At 37.9% G+C, this 24636-nt stretch overlaps 1 protein-coding gene across 3 annotated transcripts; it reads right to left on the bottom strand.

Moving 5' to 3' along the window:
• Positions 1–976: 976 nt before the first annotated feature.
• Positions 977–24636, bottom strand: LOC117570641 (RNA-binding protein asd-2). 3 transcript variants are annotated; one of them, XM_034252411.2, is made up of 8 exons: positions 24088–24636; positions 15909–15984; positions 9356–9441; positions 8994–9257; positions 5317–5788; positions 3065–3322; positions 2812–2968; positions 977–2730 (listed from the first exon to the last, which is right to left on the bottom strand). In XM_034252411.2, the coding sequence occupies exons 2-8, from the start codon at positions 15961–15963 to the stop codon at positions 2631–2633; spliced, it is 1392 nt and encodes a 463-aa protein (XP_034108302.1). In that variant the 5' UTR covers positions 15964–15984; positions 24088–24636; the 3' UTR covers positions 977–2630. The 3 variants fall into 3 exon arrangements, with proteins under 3 accessions (XP_034108302.1, XP_051860344.1, XP_051860345.1); XM_052004384.1 differs by lacking the exon at positions 24088–24636 and adding an exon at positions 16036–16051; XM_052004385.1 differs by lacking the exon at positions 977–2730 and having other exon boundaries at positions 2808–2968.

Raw genomic sequence — 24636 nt, 5'->3', positions numbered from 1 at the left:
TATGTGTGTTTTACTTTTGAGCAATCAAATTTTAATGGCTTATTAAATGCGGCAATAAAGCACGACGCAAACAGTCGACAAAGAAACAAACAAACAAACGATATGAATTTTATGGAAAAAGCCAAGTAATACCACCGACAAAACATACATTTGTATTTCAGTTCGTTGATTCTACGTCGATGTCGTAATGTGTTGCCAAAGGAACCTGGCCAAAAGCAAGTGTTGTAGCTGTCGCATCCGACACGTTAATGTGTAAACATTGAAGCGAATTTTACGATTATTGCTGATTTGTAACAACAACCAAAAATTTATCGGGTTCACGCGAGTATGTATTTTATTTATAAATAGTACTTACGTGAACAAAATATGAATATCAATTTCTGTTGTTATAGTAACTCAATCGATACTTTATGGCAACATAATTATTAGTTACAAGAAAAGGAAATTTGGAGAACCTTTCCTATTTGATATTCATATAATTGTTTGAAGCAACCCAATATTTGTCATTGTCCTTTTGCTTAAATATAAAATCAATATATAAATAAAAATATCTTTATCTACTGAAACCTTTACATGCTAGCGCCATTTCCGGTTAATGGCGTTAGACATCTTGAAGACAGAAGAGACGCCATTTTGTTTTTAAAATATTGCATTTATTTTGGAATAGCTCGAAGCTGTGGTGGTGTAGCTGCAATTTCTCACATCAATACTGTGTTTAATTCTTTAGGTTAATTAATTATGTATTTAATTCAAGTTGCATATTCATATTTTTGTTGAGTTTCTACATGCAAGTATTTATGTAGGTACGAGTAATCATTTTGTTTTTGTTTTTTGTTTTGTTTTGTTTTTTTTTTTTAGGACTTTACACGGTTCGTTTCGTTTCGTTTCAACATCAATATTAATATCAATATTTCATATTATTTCATTGTAAATTGTAAATATGCCTTTTGATTAAACTGTTGAACATTAATGCATATACTATTTATGTTTTGTATGTATTTTTTTGTTTTTTTTTTTTTGTATTTGTTTTTCTCTCTTTTTATTTATTTTTTGGTTTGTATTCGTATTGCGATTATATTTAGCTATGAATGCATTGAGTGCACATTTAGATTCATATTTCCTTTAAGTGTATATCGAGTATTTTAAATCTGATCGTTTTGCTTTTTGCATTTGCATGAATCAATGCCACGTAATAAATTGCCAAACACTTGGATTAAATTCACTTCATGTATTGTGCAAATTAGATAAATTCACTTCCAATTCATTTAATAATTATATTCTTGAAATCAATTATTTCTATTTATTTATTATCAATAATTAACATTAAGCAATTACAATTACGAATTATTGTGAAATCGCAATAAATTTGTAGCAAATGTTTTCAGAAAATAATTGAGACAACAAAGTTGAAAAATTCTCAAGCTCATGTTATGTGTTTCTCGGATGGGACAGCGAAAAGATTTGGAATTGGTCTGTGGAATTCATTTGTTTTCGATGTTTTGCAACTTGCTTGTTTGAAGCGTTGAAACTGAAACCGAATAATTAATCCTATAACACTAACATTTCCATTAACAACATTTGGATTTAATATATGAAACAAGCAGAAGGCGGTGGGATCGCAGTGATCAATTAAATCCAGGATTCGATACTATTCTTTTTCTTCTGATCGCATCAATCTACGCAAAAGTAATCTTAGGTTCTTTCTGGGAAGAATATTCGCGAATGTTTTTTTTTTTTTGCATGATCTTTGGTTTGGCTTCACTTTTCTTGTACTGAGCTCTATTTCTCTGTTTCTCTCTCTTTCGTTAATTTTCTGCATTAAAGTACTCCAAAAATTATTATCAGTTTATGTGGCTTGTGTTTAGATTTGTATTTTGTTTTGTTTTTTTTTTTTTGGGTTCTCATTTTACTTCAACACATTTTTAGTATATAGATTTAAGTACATATATGCATGTAGTGTATATAAGTATATTTCTTGTATGTATATGTATGTATATATGGTACTTGCAAATGTGTGTGTATATATGTTTAAAGTAATTTATTTAAAGTAATTGCGTTTACATTGTAATTCTATTGAAGTTCTTCATTAATTTGACTCTAATTTAGTTTATCATTTCTTTTTTTTTTTTTTTTGTTTTTTTTTCATTTTTGTTTTTAGTTTTCTTTTGTTTATCATTTATCTTTAAGTTTTAAAGTTTTTTTTTCAAATATTTTTTGTTGGTTTTTGAAATAAAACATCGCATTAAAAATACTTGCTTCATTTATTTATATTTCGCTTAAAACAAATCGTGTGTAGACAGTAGGCTCTCTGGTATCGGTATTACCTCTGGAGCTTCTTCAAAGACGTGTACCGTTAGTCCCCAAGTCGGGTCGGTCGACAAGCAGCATCGCTCGATAGATTCGCATTTTGTTATCGGAACTTGTAAAGCACTCGTGTGTGTGTGTATCGATATTCCGACATTTGTTATCGATCGATCGATCGTTCGTTCGGTTATTCCATAAATTGCGGTGTGTATTTTTTGGTAATCTTAACTTACGAGTATTTCTGTGTCTTTAGAAGAAGGAGGCGGGGCAATTGTAGTCGGTCAGGTTGGACCATCAGTGCTGCGCAGCGTATAGAAGTCGTAGGGTTAGACGCCTTGGGCGAGACTCTCCTTGGGCAGCGCTATGATCGACTGATCCATGCCCTGGTGCGGAATGATGAAAGGTGATGCCAGCATCTGCAGGGGCCTGCATACACCATCAGACATGTAATTAAGGTCGAGCAATCAAATCGATAATCATTAAACGGCAAACAACAATTCTAATTACTCGGCAAAACTGGTGGCGGTGACGACGGGTTGACGGACTGCGTGCAGCGACTGCGAATTCTTGGCCCGCGCCAGCAAGCTCATCACGGTGCGCTTTGTGGGATTCATTCCGGACCGCGGGACGCCCAGCAACGGTCGCTTACGTCCAAGGCCGCCACCTGTAAGAGTGTAGATGGAGTTGGTGTTGAAGTTGAAGTTAAAGTTGAGCAACGTCTGGCCAATTAGACAATCCACAACATCTCTTCCAGCCTCACCTATGTTGATGGCCTTCACGTTGCGCAACGCGGGATGCAACAGTGCTCCGGGTGGATCAAGCAGCGTCAACGTCGACGCATTCGCATCTCCCTCGCTGCCCCCCAGCTGCAGAGCCGATGCGCTGCTCTGTGCTGTCGGCAGTCCAGACATGCCACCTCCCACTCCGACGCCCACACCTTGCGCTGGCTTCAGCAGTCCACCGATGCCGGCAGCTGTCAACTGATGCTGCAGTGCCACAGCCATTGCTGTGGTGTGAACTGAAACGGAAGCAGGCAGTTGAAAAAGCAGATGTTCGACACACAGTTGCGTTAGCTATGGGTTGGGGCAATCCATCGGATAGCTACAGACGAGTGTGCTCGACTGTGAGATACCTACTTGCTAACTATGTACATATATATGAAGTAGAACTTTTATAATTGTGTGTGAAACTATTTATAACATTCATAAGCTACAGGCGAGTGAGCTCGACTGTGAGATACCTACTTGCTAACTATGTATACACGAAGTAGAGCTTTTATAATTGTGTGTGAAACTATTTATAATATTCATAAGCTATAGGCGAGTGAGCTCGACTGCGAGATACCTACTTGCTAACTATGTATATACGAAGTAGAGCTTTTATAATTGTGTGAGAAAATATTTATAAGCTACAGGCAAGTGTGCTTGACTGTGAGATACCTTCCCGATAGCTCGAGGTATTGCATTCATCCATTTCATTTTATGTAAAACTATTTATATTCATTCTAAAGCTAAAAAAGTTAATTTTTTTGCATGTCAGATTAACAACTTAATAAGCTACAGACGAGTGTGCTCGACTGTGAGATACCTATTTGCTAACTATGTATGTACGAAGCAGAGATTTTATAATTGTGTGTGAAACTATTTATATTGTTTTATTATAAAGTTCTAAAGCTAATAAATAACCTAAAAGTTGCAAATCACAAATTTATAGGCGAGTATGCTCGACTGTGAGATACCTTCTGGATTGCTATAAAGCACTACATTTATCCATTGAATATAGGTGAAAATATTTATAATATTTGTTTTTTAATTCTAACAATCAAGCAAAAAGATGAATTTCTTTTATGTTAGGTTAACAACTCAAAAAGCTAAAGGCGAGTGTGCTCGACAGTCGTTAGTCATTTTTGTTGCGAATAATTTATGCTAAAATTGTGCGTGTCTAAATATTTATTTGGTTTTATTTTTGTTTTCTATTTATTTAGCTATGATTGCATGGAGTGCACATTATTTATTTATTTATGCTTTCTGTTTATTTGACGTTTCGAAGCAAAATTCTAAAGCTAATATAATTAACAATTAGCTACTTTAATTCAAGATGAGGATAATAAATCAGGCATCTGCTGATAAGTGTTTTCGACTGTGAAATACTTGCTATATCCTCAAGCAAATCACAATTTACAATTGTGGGTAGAAATGTTATATTTCTATTATTTATTTTAGTTCTAATATAATTGCCTTATCAAGTATTGCCTCCTTAAACATAAATAATTAATCACATTATTCTTTTATTCACAGTATCCAGGTTTTATATGTTATATTTTATTGAGCAAAAAATGAAAAATTTAGTAAATTATTCTTTGTCAATAATTTGCCAAAAATTCTTGTTTCTCCTTTTAACATTTTTGATAGTTTCTAAAAGTTTCTATAGAGTATTGTATTGTTTTTAAGAAAGTGTAAAGACTTAAAGAATTTTTCTCGAAAAAGAAAGCAAACGAAGAAGAAACGAATTAAAATTTTGAATTAAGCACTTCTGTATATGTTTTTAATCATAGCCAGGGTAGCTTATTCAAAAATTTTGTAATGAATGTTCTACATTTCTTTTGAAAATAATTTAAAAATAATATTCTCTTTAAATTTCATGCTTTTGGTTTTTACATTCTTCGTATTTTCAATTTGATGCCTTTAGCTTTTATGGTGTTAGAGATTCAAATACTTAGACAGACAGACGAACAGAAAACGATATTTTCTTATTGCAGTCGCATAACTTAATGTGGAAATCATGCTTCCCAAAATGCATAATGCCATAAATTCATGCAAATTAAAAGCACAGTTTTCCATTGCGACAATGTGTCCGAGTTCATTTTGAATCTCATTTTTCAAGTGCAGTCGCGTTGTCATTGTCATTGTGATTCAGATTCAGATTCTGATTCTCAGTCACACTCTCTCTCACATTTGTGCTAATTGCATTAATTTTGCTGCAGCGAAATTCAGACTATGTATATATACTCACGAGCAGCTGCTGTTGCAGTGGTTGTCTGTCCAGCTAGATGGTCACCACAGGCGGCAGCCGCAGCGGCGGCACTTGCTCCGCCATGTGTTTGCAATAGCTGATGGAAGTGCGCTGGCTGATGATGATGATGCTGCTGCTGTTGTTGCTGCTGCTGTGGATGCTGCTGCTGCTGCTGCTGATGATGCTGATGTGGATGGTGGTGATGTTGGTGTTGGTGCTGGAGCTGTGTGTCGCCGCCGCTGCTGCTGCAGGATTGACCACAGTCGAGCTTGTCCGGGGAAAGGCAATCCATGCCGCTGGTTTCGTTGTCCGATTTCTCATCGTTGGACGTGTCCATGTCAGCGAGGCCGCCGCCTAGGCCGCGAGTCGTGTTTGTCGGGCTCTGCGAGTCGTCGAGATGGCTCAGCGTGGGCGTCGATGTCAGTGCCTGCATTTCCCACATCTGCTCCTGTCGTATATCGTCATGGTAGTCCTGTAGACAGAGGCAGAAAGAGAGAGGAGTTGAGAGATTAACAATTTGTGCCGTAGGTCAGCTGCTGAAGGCGTGTGTCATGAGATCTACTGCATGTTCTGCTTCGTCGAGCAATTAAATTTAATTCAGGCGCGTAATAAATGTGAATTTTATTGAATGTCAATTAAAAGTTGGTGAGGCCATTCGCCATTTACCAGCGTCTGCCTCGCAAACTCCACAATGTACACCGAACAAATCCTTTACTCGTTCACTGACTTTGTCACTTAGCCTCGTCTCACTCTTACTTTTACTCAGCTATTCACACTCTCTCACTCCTTCTCACTCCCACTCAATCGGGCTGCGTGCGCGTTGAAGCAGAGTAAAGGTGTGTGTGTGAGTTTATCTCTTTTACGTGTATGTGGTTGCTTTTAATGCAATTATGGCCATGCATACACATCACATTTGGGTGTGAGAAAGTGCACACAAACACACACACACACATACTTTTTCATTAGACACATTAAGCAAGTTTCGCATTCAGTTCAAAGAGTCGAGTCCCCAAGGCGTATTAGTAATTTGTCGGATATCTAACTATTAATTTCATTCGATTCCATTCGTGCAGAAGGCAAAGATGTGACATCGCAACTAGAAATCACACAAGCGTACAATTTTTTTATGACATTCCTTCACATAAATTGCACTGGCAGCTGCCATAAACAATTTTCCAGCTTACAAGGATTGGCCAACTTTATGCACACACCCCAAGGAAATTCACACACACACGCTCAGCATATTTATCTAAATTGAAACGGTTTATGTTTCAACTCGAAGCAACGTGTAGAAAATTGAAATAATTTCTATGCAAATTTTTGTGTAATCAGATCAGCAAAACTCTGGGGCGGCTCTCGAAAGTGAATTTATGTTCTTGACAGTTGCGTGTCGCAGGTTTCGGTGCCTTTTTCCGGGAGGGTTCCACGATGCCAATGCCACGTTACCCACATCATATGCCTGAGCCGTCGAAGCAACCACTTGAAAACCACATGTTTCCTAAATACTTTCAAAGTTACGACAGTTGCGTCGCGGTGTGCCCCAGCATTTTGGCAATAAACTAAAGCGGAGTTCTCATTTTACATTTACCTGACAGTTAGTAAACTGTGCAATAGTCGGGAGAAGCGAAGCACAGTCTGTTATCGTCAGAATAAGTTGTAATTCAATTACTTATTTAGTTGTTAAATTGCATTAGTTTTTCAACTACACGATTGTTAGAGGTTAGGCAACACTCTTGATATTAAATTCAGTTGAAAATAGTAGAGTTGATAAATACATTTCCAACTACAAGTTAATTTGCCAGGTAGTCATTAGTTGGTTGCGATCTTGAATTAATACCTTGCCAGTTTGTCAGAGGTTAGCTAAAGTAAAGAGAAGTTCTCATTTTACATTCACCTGACAGTTGGTGTCAATAGTGTGAAGTTGAGGGATTCAATTATTCATTTAGTTGTTAAATTGCATTAGTTTTTCAACTAAATTATTTTTAGAGGTTTGGCAACATTCTCTGTATTAACTTTAGCTGAAAAAGGCTGACTTGATAAAAACATTTCCAACTACAAGTTTATTTGCCAGGCTGTCATAAGTTGGGTTCGATCTTGAATTAATAGCGTTGCCAGTTTGTCAGAGGTTAGCTAAAGTAGAGAAGAGTTCCCATTTTACATTCACCTGACAGTTAGTGATGTAATTCAATTACTTATTTAGTTGTTAAATTGCATTAGTTTTTCAACAACAGCATTGTTATTGGTAAGACCAAACTTTCGATATTAAATTCAGTTGATAGCAGAAGACTTGATAAATAGTCTTTAAGCTTCACAGTAGTTTGTCAGGCAGACAATAAAAGCTTAATGATTTTGTTGAGATCTTAACTGAACAGCATTGTCAGAGGTTAAGTGGCTACTAAAAATTCAGTTGAGGAAAACAGAAATGCAGAAATATATATTATTTACTTAAAATCGATTATCAGTAGTTTTATTAGTTACATTAAATTTAAAGTAACAAAATGTTTTAAGGAAAAATAGTATTATATATGAAATAAAGTAAAATTTGTCATAAATTCATTTAGAAATTAAACATTTAGAATTTCGGGATATTTTACCAATATTGATCTAAAGCAGAAAACCCTATCAGATTAGTTGGAAAGTTAGGTGAATCGATAGTTTTCTTACTTTTAGTACCCCAAACTATATAAAATTATTGGCTTTATTTCACTATAAGCTAAACTTTAGGCAGTTATCAACAACTTAGTGCTTTGGTTTCAATCTTGACTTAACATCGTTGTCAGTTTGTCAGAGTTTAGATGGCAACATTGCTCATATTAAATTCAGTTGAGAAGTACAGACTTGATAAAGTGAAATGCTGGAATGCTGGCTTCAGCAATTATTCGAACTGAACACAATGGAAGATAAGACAAGTGTTATTTATGCTGTTGTGCAAGGCAATAATAAATAAATAAATATTATCGTGCTCGTTGAATGTGAGTGATGGAAGCCCAAGGATTGTAAACGTGCATCGAGCAGAGAGAAATAAGCGTTGGACGTATTTCCTGCTCCACTGGACACGGGTCAATGGGGAGGTCAAACAGGGGGAAAGGGGAAAGCACTCAAGATGCACATGCGATGCAGGTGACGTTGGCCATTGTGATAGCATGCCAAGCGCCACACAATGGAGAGCAGTTACACAGCAGCAGGCGATGAGGGGATGGGAAGTTGAAAGGGCAGCAATGGCCGCAAATTTTATGGAGTGGGTGGTAAATGTAATTACAGCACAATGCAATTTCGTCAGCGACGCGTGGAGGCATGTTGCCATGTTGGCAGCTGATGGGGGGCATGCCACAACGGAGGCAGCCGCCGCAGTGGATGCCACAAGAACACGGAAGCCGAAGTCGATAACGAGTGCCAGCCTTCCCGTGCTTGCAACTTGCAACTCGGAACTTGCAACCTGGCAACAGCTTCAAGTGACTCTCGTTTTGGATATCAGGGCACGGGCACAGCTGTCGACGTACCATTAAGTTTAGTGCTTCGCCAACTTTAAGATGCTTTGTGTGTGCGCTGCCAACTTTAAGTTGGCCGAAGTGGAAAAGGGGTTGCGCCCTCCAAAAAACCAACAAAAGCCAATTGGGACAGACAAGTGGTGAAAGGGGGAAGAGTAGGGAGCAGGGGAGCAGAGGGACGGCACTTACCGGAACCAGAAACCGACGCACTTCCGCCAGGGCGTAGGCAATGCGCGCGTGTGCTTCGGCGGGCGCGGCAAAGGTCGAAATCTCCACGTGCAGGTCCTCAAAGAGATGGGCGTAACGGCTGTCGCCACTGGCTCGCAGCTCCTCCTCCTTCCGGCGGTCGCGCATCGAGCCGCGTCCCAGCACGGCCATTTTGCACATTGTGTCCTCCTGGAGACGCTTCATTGAGTTGCCCTTCGGACCGAGCAGCTTGCCCACAAAATTGAACTGCGCAGCAAAACGAAAGAAGGAAAAACACAAGCAAAAGCACAAGCACAATAACTTGAGTATTATGATTAACCATGATTACCACATCTTTCACTCACTTTGGGATGATCCCGCACCGGCACCGCCACTTTAACGGACACCTTCACTGGCTTGTCTCGCGTTATATCCAGCATTTTGAGTTTCTCTGCAAGTAAAAAGCATCAATGTTCAATTCACAGTCGGATGGGGCATTAACAGCGCATAAAATAAGTAATTAATAAATGGTATAATGGTCAATGGAATAGGGTATATACTATATATCATAGTTAGGTATCATTTGTTAAAGCTATTAAATATTGATTAAATTTAGAAGAAACTTAAATTAAATATAGAATGTTTAAAAAGGTATGAATGAAAAATTAAAATATTTCATTCATTTTTGTACGGATTTATTTACAGATATCTTTTAATTCGCAATTGTATACTAATGTGACGACGCTGAGTTGCAGGTTTAATGTAAGATAACTTTAATGTTAACATAAATAATATAAATCAATAAAGAAAATGTTATATGTTTGTTCTTTATTGATATATTAATTGATAATAATTCAATTAGTTTTTGGATTAGCATATTTATAATTATTTATCTGAATATGTTACACTCACGAAATTCTTACGACAGATGGCTCCACATATTCTTTTTATAATCATTTCTTATTTGATATCATTTTTTAATTCAATTTTATAGAATTTTTTAAAATTTATGGTTGCATTCATTTAACATATTGAAGACCGATGAACAATGATAAACTAGATATAGAAATATATTTTTAAATTAAACTTTTTGTTTGCTTTTATTAATTAATTTCATTTAATTAATTTAAGATCTTATATGAATTCTAAATTCTAAACATTTATTTAGAATTTTTAACATTTTCATTCTCATCATACAAACACACAGAGCTAAATATATTTAACTTGTATTTCGTATATATAAATATACATATATATTATATATGTAATATATTCCATTTCCCCACCGAATATACCCTTTCATTACCTGCTGAATATTTATTTGCGATATGCATGTAAATGTTATTTGCCAATGACACTTTGACAGCGAACGTAGTCGTAAATTGTAAATGTGAATATTTAACAAGATGATCTATGATAGACACAAGTTTTATGCGTCAAAAAGAGTTCTGAAACTGAGATTGTGTCGCCTTGACACTTGAGCAAGTTTCTTATCGCTTAATTTGACCACAAAATGTGGTAAATATCCATTTTGTGAGTAAATCTTTTTGTGACATGAGGCATAAATGTGACTTTGACAGCGTGTGCTTAACGGCTGATTATCTGACATCCTTAATCAAAGTGTCTGACGAGGAAGACGACGAGCCCTTAAAAACTTGGGTATGTGGATAATTCCTTTTGGATTCACAGTTTTGATGTTTGTAACTAATTAAGCAAAATGCTTTTGCACACAACAAACTCTGTAGGCTGTAGGCTGTATGTGAACCGAGTCCTGGACCGGAGGAAGGACAGTGGCTGGGACAAATCTGTTGACAAGCCCAAACATGAAAACATTTTTGTTTGCTCTTCAGCTCAAGTCTCGGCAAGGTGAGGTGAGAGAGAAGGGAAGGGAAGCCAAGACAAGGACTCGACACACTCACACACATGACACACCGACACTCATTAGCAGGCGAAATGGCTTTCTTAACACCTTTGTCGTTGCAGCAGTCGTTGCCTCCTCTCTCTCCTCCCTCTCTCCTCCCGACTGCTGCTGGCTCGTTCCCAAGTGCGAGCCTCGCTGACTGACTGGCTGGAGCTTTGGTTGAATCTGAATGTGTCGCCATGTCAGTGGCAGTAACATACGTAAGTAGTTTGCAGTTGTCAGCAGAGTGAGTGCACTTTGCTGGCACACACACCCATACACACACACACACACACACATTCGTGTACTCACAGCTATTTTGGTACTGACAAATGCATAAACAGGCAAACGGTAAGTGCAAGAGCAGTTGAATATGCACCTCTTCCTTCTGCCCTGTCTGACTGTCTTTGTGTCTCTGATGGTGTGTGTCTCCTATTTGTGTTAATTGTTGCCATTGCCACATCAAAACACGCTCCATCATTTCCCCAGTGAGCGTGGTGCCTTTCATCCTTATGCCACAGCACATCCGCCTAAAGACTTTGCCCCACACCCCTCAATACCCCTTAGACTGTACCAAATTCACGCACATTGGCTAACAGATACAGCCATAACACTCTCTCACATTGAGTTTTGCATGTATTTTGCATAATTTAATACAAAAGCATTTAGGCAACGGTGCGTATGTGTCATGCAAATTAAGCTTAAAATAATACGTATACGCAGGGTATGCATATTTGAACATTGTTTATGTTTGGGAATACATTTTGCGCTTGGCCTTGCTGATTAATTACACTCTGCACTTCATTCACTCCAAAAAGGGCTTTTCTCTTCTCATAATTAACTTAATTAATTCGATTAATTAGACGCGTTTCTTCTGCCATTTTGCAAAGTACAAAACTGAAATGAAATTCATCTTTTTGTTGGAGAAAATGAAATTATCAATTTAGAAAGTAAATTAACCCTATACATTTTCAACTAATTGTATTAAATGTTCAGCAATTCCAATTGCTATTGTATCACTCAATGCTTTGCATTTATTTGTTTATTTATTTACATTGTTATTTTGCGGTTCAGAGCTAATTAATTATTTCACTTGTCACTTTTTGTAAATTATAAATTATTTATTTTAGATAAATAGCGAATGGGCGAAACAATCACGTGTGGCATGGAACATTTCTCTTCTCTGTTTAAAATTAATTAATTATAAACATAATTGGCGCTTATTTATTACATATTTTTATTATAGCGGTGTTTGCTTTAGTGGCACGTTGTAATTCCCAGACAAACATTGTTTAAATCTAGCAAGGGAATATGTACAAACAATCGCTATTAATAATTAAATTTATTAAATTGTATCTATCGGCACGTAATTTACTTTGCACATCAAGTGGCATTGTGTTTCGAATATCGTAGTGGCGGAAATGTGCTTAATTAATCAATTTTAAACTGCGGCAATATGAAATATGGTAGTAGATGCAAATTTGGTCGGTTGACATGAATTTCATTTCGTCGTGCATATTGCCATTGGGTGGCTATGTGTTCAACTAATTATGTAATTAATTTCCGCTTTATGCATTGCAGATGCATTAAAAACAGTTTAATTGCCATTTTACCGGGCAGACATTTATTGATTTTCAACTCAACCGCATCGAAATATTATGCGAGTACAAACAATAATAATTGTAATCATTTTTCGTTCATTTTCCCAGCCACTGATGATAATAATTCCATCAGAGGGACGCAAAACGCGTCTGGTCGCTAGGTTACGAAAACTTTCACGGGAATGCAAATTTTTTGGCAGCCTAATCTGGTGTAATTTATGGGCTAAAGGCCATTAAGCTAATTAGGTATGCATTTCACAGGGCGCCATTCCGCCATCCCACATTATGGGCAAACTGTTGTTCCAACTATTTTCTTGCCCCACTTTTATCAGATTGCACTAAGTGCTTTTTTATACGGGCTGCAAAAGGTGCTAAACTGTTGTTGTTCTCTTGGCATTTGTCTCTGCCAAAAACCCCCTCAAAATAAAAAGGCTGAGCTGGGTTGGACTTTTGGCACGCTTGGCTAAAGTTCAAAGGTTCAAAGATAAGCACTCGATGTGGAATCAAACTTAATTTCTGCTTCCGACAATCACAACAACAACAAACGAAATATTCATGAAATATAAACGTTGTCGGTACCCGTACAAGTGGCAGACGCTTCACAAGATCTGAGATGTGAGATGGAAGATGGGGGGAGAGGAGCACTTCCTGAGAACTGAGGCTCCAGGACAGATGCTAAACATTTGCTCAGTCGTTGCAATTGTTTCCGTTTGCGAAACATTGTTGTGCATTGCTATTCGCATTTTACTGCCATATTTTTCCATTTCTTTTGTGTTTGCTTTCGTTTGGCTTTTCCAGGTCATTTGTTTGTCCGGAAAACTCTGCTCCCAGACTCCTCCTGTACAGCCCATGCCCGAGGGGCAGACACTTGTGTTAACATGAGGGTTTCTTCTCCTCCCCAAATGACCCTCGACACATACAGTTGTTCCGTTGGCCCCGTCGACCAGTTGCCCATCACTTCACCCATCACCCATCACCGGGTCATCATTCAGCACCCTCTTCAGTGCAATGACGCCGTCTCGAGCATGATTTATGTGCCTTTAATAAAAGCCACACACACACACAAATACACACCTGCCTTCAAGTCTTATTTGGCCAAATACAAATACAAAATCGAAATCCAAATTCCATTTCCTAAGTAAATAAGTGCAGTGCCATAACCTTTGGGGTTGAGGTTCAAGGCAATAGATCCTTTCATGCTAATCAGACGTGGCCACTATTAATCTACTGCTCTCACAAAACTTTTGGCTTATAGATTAAAGATTTATTGCACTTGGATCAGCAAAGCAAAAGTCACGTTTTTCAAAAGGTTTTCAGTTTCCATTTCTTAAGTTTAAAAGCTTTTACCCAAGTGACAATCGAGTTGGTTTTCCAAAAAAAAAAAAGGAAAAATACAACTGATAAATGCGAGAGTATCAATCATTTTTAAAACTTTGTTAAAGCGTTCCATCAATGTACGTTCGAAGGAGTAGTGTGTAATCGAATCCAAAGAGATATATACGCACTCGTTAAGAAGGGTAGAATATGCTGTTCACGAATCCACTTAGAATAGGATATTTTATTTTGATGAGAAAACCTTGTCGCGTCCTGTTAAGAGCGTGTTAAAGCTTTGTCGGTATTAATTCGATTTTTGTTTTCGTCCTTCCTTCCTTTCTTTCTTTCCTACTTGCCTGCTTATCTCAAAGAATAAAACCAAGCGTTAACAGAGAAAATAAAAAAGGAAACCCAAGTCAAACCAAGTACCAGAATGCCTCTGGGTCAAAGTCAAAGCATCAATGCCATGGCAATGGCCAATGGCTCATTTAATCGTTTTGCGAAAGTCTTTTACGGGGCATCCAACCAACCAAGCATCTCTCTATCTTTGCCAGCGACTCCAGACTCCAGTCACCAGTCTTCAGGTCGGGAGACCTCGGTTTTGGTTACGGTTTAGCATTTCCATGCGAAAATACCCAAGGGACGGATTACCAAAATGCGGCTCGTTAGTCAAAAAATGTGCTGCCCAAGAGCTTACATGCCACCGACATCGACACGACGTCGTCGACGATGACGATGACGATGAGGACATCAAACATTCAAACAACAGTTGCCCTCTCGTTGCGAATGTATCCTTTGCTCTCGCTCCTTTCTTCGAATGCTGAAACATTGTTATTTTAAACTTTTCCAGACTCGTTTCGTGTACAAAAAAAAAGTCAAACACCCTCCCAAAAAAAAAGAAAACACGAAAACCAAAACAAAAAACACCCTTTTGTGTGTCTTTTGAATTCTATATGTTTTTGCTATGTTATGTTCGGTTTGGTTTGGTTTTGTTATGTTATGTTTTGCTCAGCTCTGTTCTAGCGGATTTATGTAGATGCTCAGATACTTTTTTGTTGTATCTGTGCTAGACTAGAATCGCAGGAATCGTTGGAGCTTCAAAGCGAAATGCCAGGGCTTTAAAGCCAGATCCCTAATGAGCTCAAATGAAAGGAAAAGACGACAAATAGTTTTGTTTTTCAACGGTTATCACCGCATGACGTAATCCTCTTGTGTGCTTATGATTAAATTTCTACGAATGTGTGAGTGTGCGAGTATGTTTGGTTCTCGATATCGGTAACAGCCAGAACGACGACGACGACGATGGAGACGACAGTTTTTACGACGGCAGGATGCCCGTCGCTTTATGTCCTTCCTTAACTTTTGCGCAAACAAGTCCAAGTCGAAAAGGTAGCTGGAAAAAGAGGAAGAAGGCGAAGGAAAAACCTCGCTGCGAAAAATTCACATCTCGCCAGCTTCGCTTGACGTTTGCTTAGCTCAGCACAGCTTCAGCTTCAGCTTCCACAACACGGCCAAGCGTGTGGTTATCGCTGGCAAAAAGCGGAATACTTCTGCTTCTGCTTCTGCTGGCATGGGGCCCTCTAAATACCCCCAAGTTAGTGGCAAGCGTCGAGTCCGCACACAAAATACACAAACCCAGCCGCAAGTTTATTTTACTCTGTTTGAATTTCTTTTCAGCCTCGACGACGACGGCGACGTTGGTGGTGAATATTTTGATTGTTCTTTGTGGCTGGGGGGAAGTTGCTTTTTGGCTACAATTGAAATACCAGTAACAGAGTTTCATTCAAATACTTTCAGTACACATGCGACTGTGCTCTAATATTTCTAAAGAGTTCACATACAATTAAGTCTTTAATCGCGCTTTAAATCTGTCAGTTTTGATCAACAATTTGTGAAATTCATTTAAGCTCAATTTATGACATTTCATTTTATTTTCGTTTTTATACTTGCCATCACATGCAGCAGCGATTTATTAAGAATTTCTAAATTAAATCAAAGCTTGTATGTCATCGCTGTACAACTTAGAAGGGATGGGCGCACACAACACAAATTGCAAGAGACTTGACTCGACTTATAAAAAAAAGTTTTATTTTGATTGCATACCTGAACTTTTAAGAGCACGTTCCTCCTGTGAGCTTAAGCTGGATTTGGGTTCCATTTTATGCTTAAATTTCAGCAACTGCAAGCAAAGAAGGTGAATAATCAATGTAAGTACATAATAATAGTTTACTTGGGAATTTCCAAGTTTTTTTTCTACTTCTTCTTCTTCTTCAACTCCCCCACAATGTGGTGAGAGTTTGTATAAATAGCTTACTGCAAAGATTCACTTATTTTTTTCTTCATTTTGTAGAGAACATTTTATGATAATACTTGTGGATGAAGTAGAAGTAAACCAACATTATGGCAAAGGAACCTTTATGCATTTTTATACCCACTACTCATAGGGCAGTAGGGAATTATAAATTTCTGACAATAGGAAACGTATGGCAAAAGCATCAGCGTCAACAGTACATCTGTATCTCAAAGATTATAAGAGACAGAGATATAATTTATTTTCGACAGAACTTGCTATGCACACAGATCTCGAATTTTGGAATAGACAATAATATTATTCCTATTCCATTACTATTTTTGGAAATTTGGTTGCGATCTGATAAAAATTGTATAAGTTATATCAGCAATACTTTTGGTAATCAGTAATTCTTATAATATACCTAAAAATATTCCGTGAAATCTGGTATATTTTGCACTCTATATTATAATTTAAATGTAACACTATATAATATTCCAAATATAGCGTTTGGTATATTCATATATTATTACATTTAAAATATTTTACAGAGTGAAAAATATACCAGATTTCACGGAATATTTTTAGGTATATTATAAGAATAACTGTTTTGCTTTTATTCAAAATGGGCAGTGGGTATCTAAAAGTCGAGCTCACTCGGCTATAGCTTTAATACTTGATTTTTTTAAGGAATTCCCTATTTCTAGTTAAAGTTGTTGCTTTGCTTTTGGTTCTCGTTCTCGTTGTCGTTCGAGAGAAATCTTTAAAACAAATAAATTTCAATGAGCCGTTTAATAAAACAATTCATGTCGAGTGGCTTGTTCAATGCTTTGTAAACAATGTTGTCAGTGTTGGCCATTATTGTGTTACACAGACTCTCTGGCTCCCCGTGGTTGCCCAAAAATATTTGTGTCCCCTCTTTTTCAGCGAGTGTGTGAAGTATCAGTTTTCATCGTTGGCAAATACTGAAAGAACAATTTAAGGGCGACATTCAGCCATATGCACATGTTGTTAAATGCTTGGCTAACATACTAAAAGATATTTATGAGCAAATAGTCGAATTTTAATTGCTTCTTAGTATTATTTCTGTTTGCAAATATTGTGTTAAAATGATAAATTATAATATTCAATTTACAATAGATAAATCAATACATTTTGTATAATTACATTCCCAGAGTATTTAAAGATATGTTGAGCTTAAATATTTTTTGTTGCTGGCTCTCTTTCGAATGAAATCTTTAAGTAATCCGTTGTTAAATACTTAGCTAACAAAGTAAAATATGTGTGTAAGCTCATAAGCAAATAGTCTAATTTGAATCGTTTTTTTTTTTTTTGCAAATTTCAGCTGCTATGAATATATTTCAAATCAATACATTTATTCAATTTAAAAGGAAACCAATCTTCATGCAATTGATTTTTGAATAAATTGTCTAAATACAGAGCAATTAAAGTTAAGCTAAGCTTTGTATTAATAAGCTGTTGAGCAAATACTATAATTCTAATTGCAACTTGGTATTGAATTCTGGTTTGCAAATTTGTAATAAAATGTCAAATTACAATTAAATCAAAAGGCAAACTAATCTTGATGCAATTGATTTTATATGCAAGCTTTTATTGACCCCATTTGGTTTGTCTGCTGATCCTTGGGCGTGATGCAACTCTAGATAATTATCGGCACGCCCCATTAATTTCTAGAGTACGGCAATATGAGCAATATTATAGATAATATCATTTTCAACGCCATCAACCTGTGCGTCATGCCGCCTAATTGCCTTTTATGATGACGCGAAACATTTGTTTCGTCACCCAGCGCGACCTCTCCCTAAAGGTTTGAGCTATTAAAGTTGAGGCCAACTACCTGAAAAATCGACGAAAGGATAAACGAATGGGAGACAGAGATGGAGACAAAGAGACAGAGGCAGCGAGTTCTTAAAATTAATGATGGCGCGGTACTGACAATCTCTCGCAATGTTGTTTGTCATTGTTGGGTTTTTGCTTTTGTTCTCTCCTCGTCGCTCTCTCTGCGCTCCGCTCTGCTTTCCTGCTTTCCGTCTGCCAAAACACTGGATGGCTCTGAGTTTGACGGATTTGTGCGCATTTTCAGATTAATGCTGCGATTATTGTTTACTGTTGGCACTGTGTACTATGGTGCGTATACGTTATTTATTTGTTTACTCTCAACTTTTGCCATGTTTGATGAGGCAAAAGTTGTAACAACTTTGTGTGTGTTCTTAATCAAATATGATTGTCAATCAAACATGAAACGTTTGTCTTTTAATGCCAATATTGATTGAGTCAAATTGCAAAAGTACCGCAAAAAAAGGGAGAAGTTCAAGTTCGTTGATTGCGCAAATATATGAGAATGTAAATTAACTTACTGACTTGAGAAAGCAAATTAATATTGTAAAACACGTACATATTTGTATGGTCTAGTATATAGTATATAAATAGTATACTATAATGTTAGTATATTTAATTACTATTCTCATCAGTGCAGTTTTTCTGTGCCCACTGTGCAAGCTGCAAAGACGACAGTCGCAGGAGCGCCGCCATCTTTTATATGCAAAATTTAACCCAGAATATAGTCCTGTGTTCGTTCGCCGGTTCGGTGGGTTAGTGGGTCGGTTTGTCGACTGTGGATGGTCGGTCGGTCGGTCGGTGGGTTCAGCTGCTGCTGCTTTTGCTTCTGCTGCTGCTCTGCTTCTGCCTCTTCTTGCACTCTCGGTCGTCACTTTGTATAGCTTCGCACGCACGATTTAAGGATAACGAGGATGGAATGCAGGAAGCGAGGCAAATATTTACACAGTTGGATGATTTAGATAAAGAAGACATGAACATGAACCATAAAACGAAGAAGCCGAAGCAACGAAGCACCGTGTAGAGGAGGTAGGGAAAGAGCGGGGAGGAGGACGAGGATGAGAATTCGATGGCAACGGAAGGGGAAAATAAGCCCGAGACATTATAAAAGTGGGTTGGCATTATAAGGGATAAAGAAATTTGAATACAATGAAGAGGATTTAGGAAAGCCGTGATTGCCGAGCGGCACTTCTCGGTTCTGCCAGAAACAGAAACAGCAACAGAAACAGGGTCTGAGGCTGCGTTTGATGCTGTGACTGCGGCTAGCCAGCAACAGGAAAACAACAACAAAGACAACAACAACAACAACAATAACAACAACAACGACAACCACAACAATAACAGCAATAACAATAAGCGACATTTACACGAAATTGTTGTTATCCAAATTAATGCAACTATCGTGTTATCAATTATAATTGCCGCCTTTCACGCCACTTGCAAATGAGCTAACTCAGCATTAATGATAATGAGAATAACTGCGATAATAACTGCGAGAGAAACCTGTCAATTTTTGGAGGGGATAGAATTCAAATGAAATTCCAAAGCATTTCCATGGCATTTCCTCGGGTGAGTTAATCGCCAGAACAACGTATAAAAATGCACGTTTTAGCTTTTGCTTTAAAGTGCTGCCAGTAACACACAGAGAGAACTAGTTCTGGAAAAACTCGTATGCAAAACAGCGAACATGGATAATTTATTCAAGCGAACATTGCAGCGCCACGAGGAGGAGGAGGTGCAAGGGGGCGTGTCCGTGGATTCGGGAACAACACAAATGGAAATGCAAATGCAGACGCTGATGGAGTGTATATGTACATATATGTATATGTGGATGCATAGAGATGCCAGCATGTTGGAGAACACACACCTGGGTCAACCAGGTGGAGAGTCCTGTAGCTCCTAACATAGTTCTGGATGTAGTTCTAGTTGTGTAGGTGAAAAAGAGGCCCACTCGAATTTCGTGTGCCGTGTGAAATGCACTGGAAGCTGAGGGCTCAAAGAGATGCCGCACGTGCCGCTGGCAAAATGCACACAAACACACAAAGAAGCAGACAGACAGACAGACAGACGGACGGACAGTCAGGTACAACATACAGATGGGAATATGCTGAGCATGGGGGAATGAGAATAACATATGAGAATTTCGTCAGCTTCACACAGCATTTAAATTATTTGTGTTTGTGTCAACATTTGGAATTCCATAAATTTTCAGTCAGTCAATGCATAGGAAATAGCATCAGGGTTTGTATTCTGCTGCACAAATGCCCAACGCAGCGTCAAAATGTCCTCCTCTATCCTCTCTCCTATTACCCATTGCGATCTATCCAACTGTTTGGTAATATTTGCTTTGCTCATCTGTTGCCGCAGGGTCTGAGGCTGCGTTTTGATGCTGTGACTGCGGCTAGCCAGCAACAGGAAAACAAACAACAAAGACAACAACAACAACAACAATAACAACAACAACGACAACCACAACAATAACAGCAATAACAATAAGCGACATTTACACGAAATTGTTGTTATCCAAATTAATGCAACTATCGTGTTATCAATTATAATTGCCGCCTTTCACGCCACTTGCAAATGAGCTAACTCAGCATTAATGATAATGAGAATAACTGCGATAATAACTGCGAGAGAACCTGTCAATTTTTGGAGGGGATAGAATTCAAATGAAATTCCAAAGCATTTCCATGGCATTTCCTCGGGTGAGTTAATCGCCAGAACAACGTATAAAAATGCACGTTTTAGCTTTTGCTTTAAAGTGCTGCCAGTAACACACAGAGAGAACTAGTTCTGGAAAAACTCGTATGCAAAACAGCGAACATGGATAATTTATTCAAGCGAACATTGCAGCGCCACGAGGAGGAGGAGGTGCAAGGGGGCGTGTCCGTGGATTCGGGAACAACACAAATGGAAATGCAAATGCAGACGCTGATGGAGTGTATATGTACATATATGTATATGTGGATGCATAGAGATGCCAGCATGTTGGAGAACACACACCTGGGTCAACCAGGTGGAGAGTCCTGTAGCTCCTAACATAGTTCTGGATGTAGTTCTAGTTGTGTAGGTGAAAAAGAGGCCCACTCGAATTTCGTGTGCCGTGTGAAATGCACTGGAAGCTGAGGGCTCAAAGAGATGCCGCACGTGCCGCTGGCAAAATGCACACAAACACACAAAGAAGCAGACAGACAGACAGACAGACGGACGGACAGTCAGGTACAACATACAGATGGGAATATGCTGAGCATGGGGAATGAGAATAACATATGAGAATTTCGTCAGCTTCACACAGCATTTAAATTATTTGTGTTTGTGTCAACATTTGGAATTCCATAAATTTCAGTCAGTCAATGCATAGGAAATAGCATCAGGGTTTGTATTCTGCTGCACAAATGCCCAACGCAGCGTCAAAATGTCCTCCTCTATCCTCTCTCCTATTACCCATTGCGATCTATCCAACTGTTTGGTATATTTGCTTATTTGCTCATCTGTTTGTGCATATGAGTGCAAAATTGAAATATATATTTTGTGTATGTAGTAGAGAGAGTAGAGTATATGCAATTCCCACTCTGATTTGCATTCATTCCATTCCATCTCCACCACAATTAGTTGTTGCCTGACTCCTCCTCCTCCTCGTCCTCCTCCTCCTCTTGCTTTTCTATACTATAGCTTGTGTTTCTCCAGCGTTGTTTTTGTTTTTATTTCCTCGAGATGCAACTGAAATTCCTGACCGGAAATTGTTTCACAAACGCTAACCAATTAATTTGGAAAAACAAGTAAAATATGCCATAAACTCAAAGGCACAACTAGCAGATGCTCTGTAAAATTTGATATTTGATAAAGTATTCTTAATGACATTAAAGTTTGTTATCATTATTCCCTGATAATTATTAAATCGGACACAAGATTGACTTAGTTATGAGACTAAATAAATCAAGAGGGAAGAAAAAATAATAATAGACTTATTTACCATAAATTCTAAAGTTAGAATGGACTTCCCTTATAAAATGCTCAAAGATTTTCAATGCGTTGATTATGCAGATGCAGATACTCTCTAAAACAATAACATTTTAGGACAATCAAACAAATATATGTTTATTTGGATAGTTAGATAGACTAAATAAATCGAAAGGGGAAGCAGAAAAAATAATTCAATTATTTACAATAAATGCTATAGTTATGAATTGCTATCTACACTGCTCTTTTTCTTTATTCATTTCCAATAAATACAGGGTGTTTAATGGGAAATGCCAAGAACACAAAAAGGAAAACACAATGCGAAGCGAGAAATGCAAAATAAATTGAAAGCATGCCAATTCTTTTTTTTTTCATCGAAGAAACTTTAGAATAGTTCGTTAATAAATATTTCGAGCACTTTTTGTGCCAATTGCAAAAATTGCTGAGATGGATCTGCAAATAAACGAATGATGGATTTTTTTTATGAAATCGTTGAATAAATAGAAATTGAAATTTATTTAAAATGAAACTTGTAAGCCTATGTTTGGTTGTTGTTGTTGTTTTCTTTTTATTTGGCAGTAGGTGTAACCACTTTAAGGCTGTAGAATGTCGCAAAGTTTTGCGGTTAGTTGCCTCAAATGAAGCACAAAAATAGTTGAGTGGCCTCTCAACCTTTTTGGGGCATCGAAATCCGACCTCTGCCCATAATCACATACATACTCTTACAGTTATGTAAGTGTGTGTGTGTGGTTGTGTGTTGATAATAAAGTAATGCACAATACATATAGAAATGGCCACACACAAAGCAAAAGTTTTGCCTTTATTGTCCGCAAATGTGGTTGCACCGTGTTGGCCACAAAAAAGGCCCCTTTGAGCCGAATACATTATAAACGAATATATATGGGCGAATTTATTCATGATTTTGCCAAATTCAGTTGTTAGCATTTTTAAAGCATCTCGCTCTCAAGCTAAAAGCCTCTATTAAGTCAAATTAAAGTGTAGTTTACGTTTGCCAGACTCGGCGCAATTGAGGAGGCAAATTAGGGGACATCAATAAGCATAAGCATTTTTGCTCATAATTTATCTAAATTAGTTTTATTTTTGTCAAGCCTCAGCTGAGATCAGTAAACAAATGGCAAGCCACTTTCACACCCACGCCCACATCATCATTCCTCCCCCACTTTCCCACTTCAGCTTCCCTTGCCGTTTGTGTTTGCCTCCCCTCGGCTGTCGGCAATGAGATTGAGATAAATCAGAAGCAATTACAAACATCCATTCTCGTTTACAGCGCCCACGGGGAGTCTGTCCAAATAGGTGGCTATGTGAGCACCTATATATATGTATATACATACATATATATATATAGCACACATATCTGTGTATTATATGTGGACATTCAATGGGCCGTCGGCTATCTGCATTTTGCGGTGGTTAAGTAAATAATTAAGGCGATTTCCCAGCAGTAATTAAGTTGCTACACTTCCAGTCTCGTTCGGTATATTTCATTTAATCTGTAATTCAAATTGATGACCTGAAGTCGAAAAGTGTGTGCGTGTGTGTGTGTGTGTGTGTAATAACAATGTACTTCTGGATATTTAATACATATAAATGAAAATGTACAACAAGCAATTCTAGGCTAATGAGACAACACTCGTTCTGCAATGTAAATATACCCGATTGCCGACTATTAAAGGCAAAGCCAATAAGGAAACCAAAGGCCAGGGACAGAACAGAATGGATTGCCAGAAGCAGTTGGCAGCTGGCAGCTGGCTTCTCAGACATGCAAGTTTTGTTTTTGAGAAATGGTCACTGGGGAATCGGCGTGGGCTCCTTTTTCGGAATCCCAAAGGATGCAAATACTTGCCTACTTAATAATACGCATAAATAACTAAAAAAGGCAAATTAATCTGGAAGGGCAGCGGCAAAAATAACTGGAATAGCTTAGCAATAATAAGGGATATGTATAAGCTGAACCTGTCCATTAAAGCTGGAAAACTTTATGCATAAAATAGCAGTTATATTATTCTATATAATGCCCATTAATAGAACTTTCTAAACTCGCTTTGTTATCATGATAAAAATTCGATTGAATTTACTTTTGCAAAGCAATGACTTTGGTATTTTCCGTAGTTAATTTATTCAACTACAAAAAGTTTTGTGTGCGTAACTTACCAGATTAAATATTATTTATGCGTTTGATTTCAAATATGCAAAAGTTGGCGTAGTTAAAGTAATCCGCTTGAAATGCTGCTTTAATTGTGAAACATTTATCTCAATTTTTGCGCGACTCACTTTAATTTTCACTTTGCCGTTGCGTTGCGTCGCGTTGACAAATGCCTGGAAGTGCTTATTTAATGCTTTATTCATTCGCTGCAAACATTTGCACATCCACGAAATTCATCAGGGCTGATTAAAGATGCATGGCCCCCCAAGGGCTGTTGGGTTGGGTTGGGTTGGGGGTGGTGAGTCGATTGTTGTTGTTGGTTGTCGTTGGAGTGGGTACGTTTTTGGTTTAGCTTGACTTCTGCTTCTGCTTGGGCGTTGTGGGCGTGCCCGAGGTGCGAAGACTTTGCTCGCTTTTAATTTAAGACTGTCTGACAAAAAACAACAACAAAGACAACGCTGCAGATATATCCCGCGGGCCTCAGATAATGTCATCCGATTGGGGAACCGCACGAGAGCAAAGCGCGCGCCGCGACGACATCAACGACAATAACAACA

This window comes from Drosophila albomicans, chromosome 3, assembly GCF_009650485.2.
Source record: "Drosophila albomicans strain 15112-1751.03 chromosome 3, ASM965048v2, whole genome shotgun sequence".
In the NCBI taxonomy this organism is placed as follows: Eukaryota; Metazoa; Arthropoda; class Insecta; order Diptera; family Drosophilidae; genus Drosophila; species Drosophila albomicans.
The sequence above is the reverse complement of the archived record's forward strand: the minus strand, read 5'-3'. Positions and strand labels throughout refer to the sequence as shown.

Bases quoted from the DNA above. Each gene is read 5' to 3' on its own strand.
- LOC117570641 (XM_034252411.2), bottom strand. From the start codon at position 15,963: ATGGAACCCAAATCCAGCTTAAGCTCACAGGAGGAACGTGCTCTTAAA. The intron at 3,323-5,316 runs GTGAGTATATAT...CTTCCGTTTCAG, and splicing joins CACTGCAACAGCAGCTGCTC to TTCACACCACAGCAATGGCT. The intron at 2,731-2,811 runs GTAATTAGAATT...TGGTGTATGCAG, and splicing joins ACCGCCACCAGTTTTGCCGA to GCCCCTGCAGATGCTGGCAT.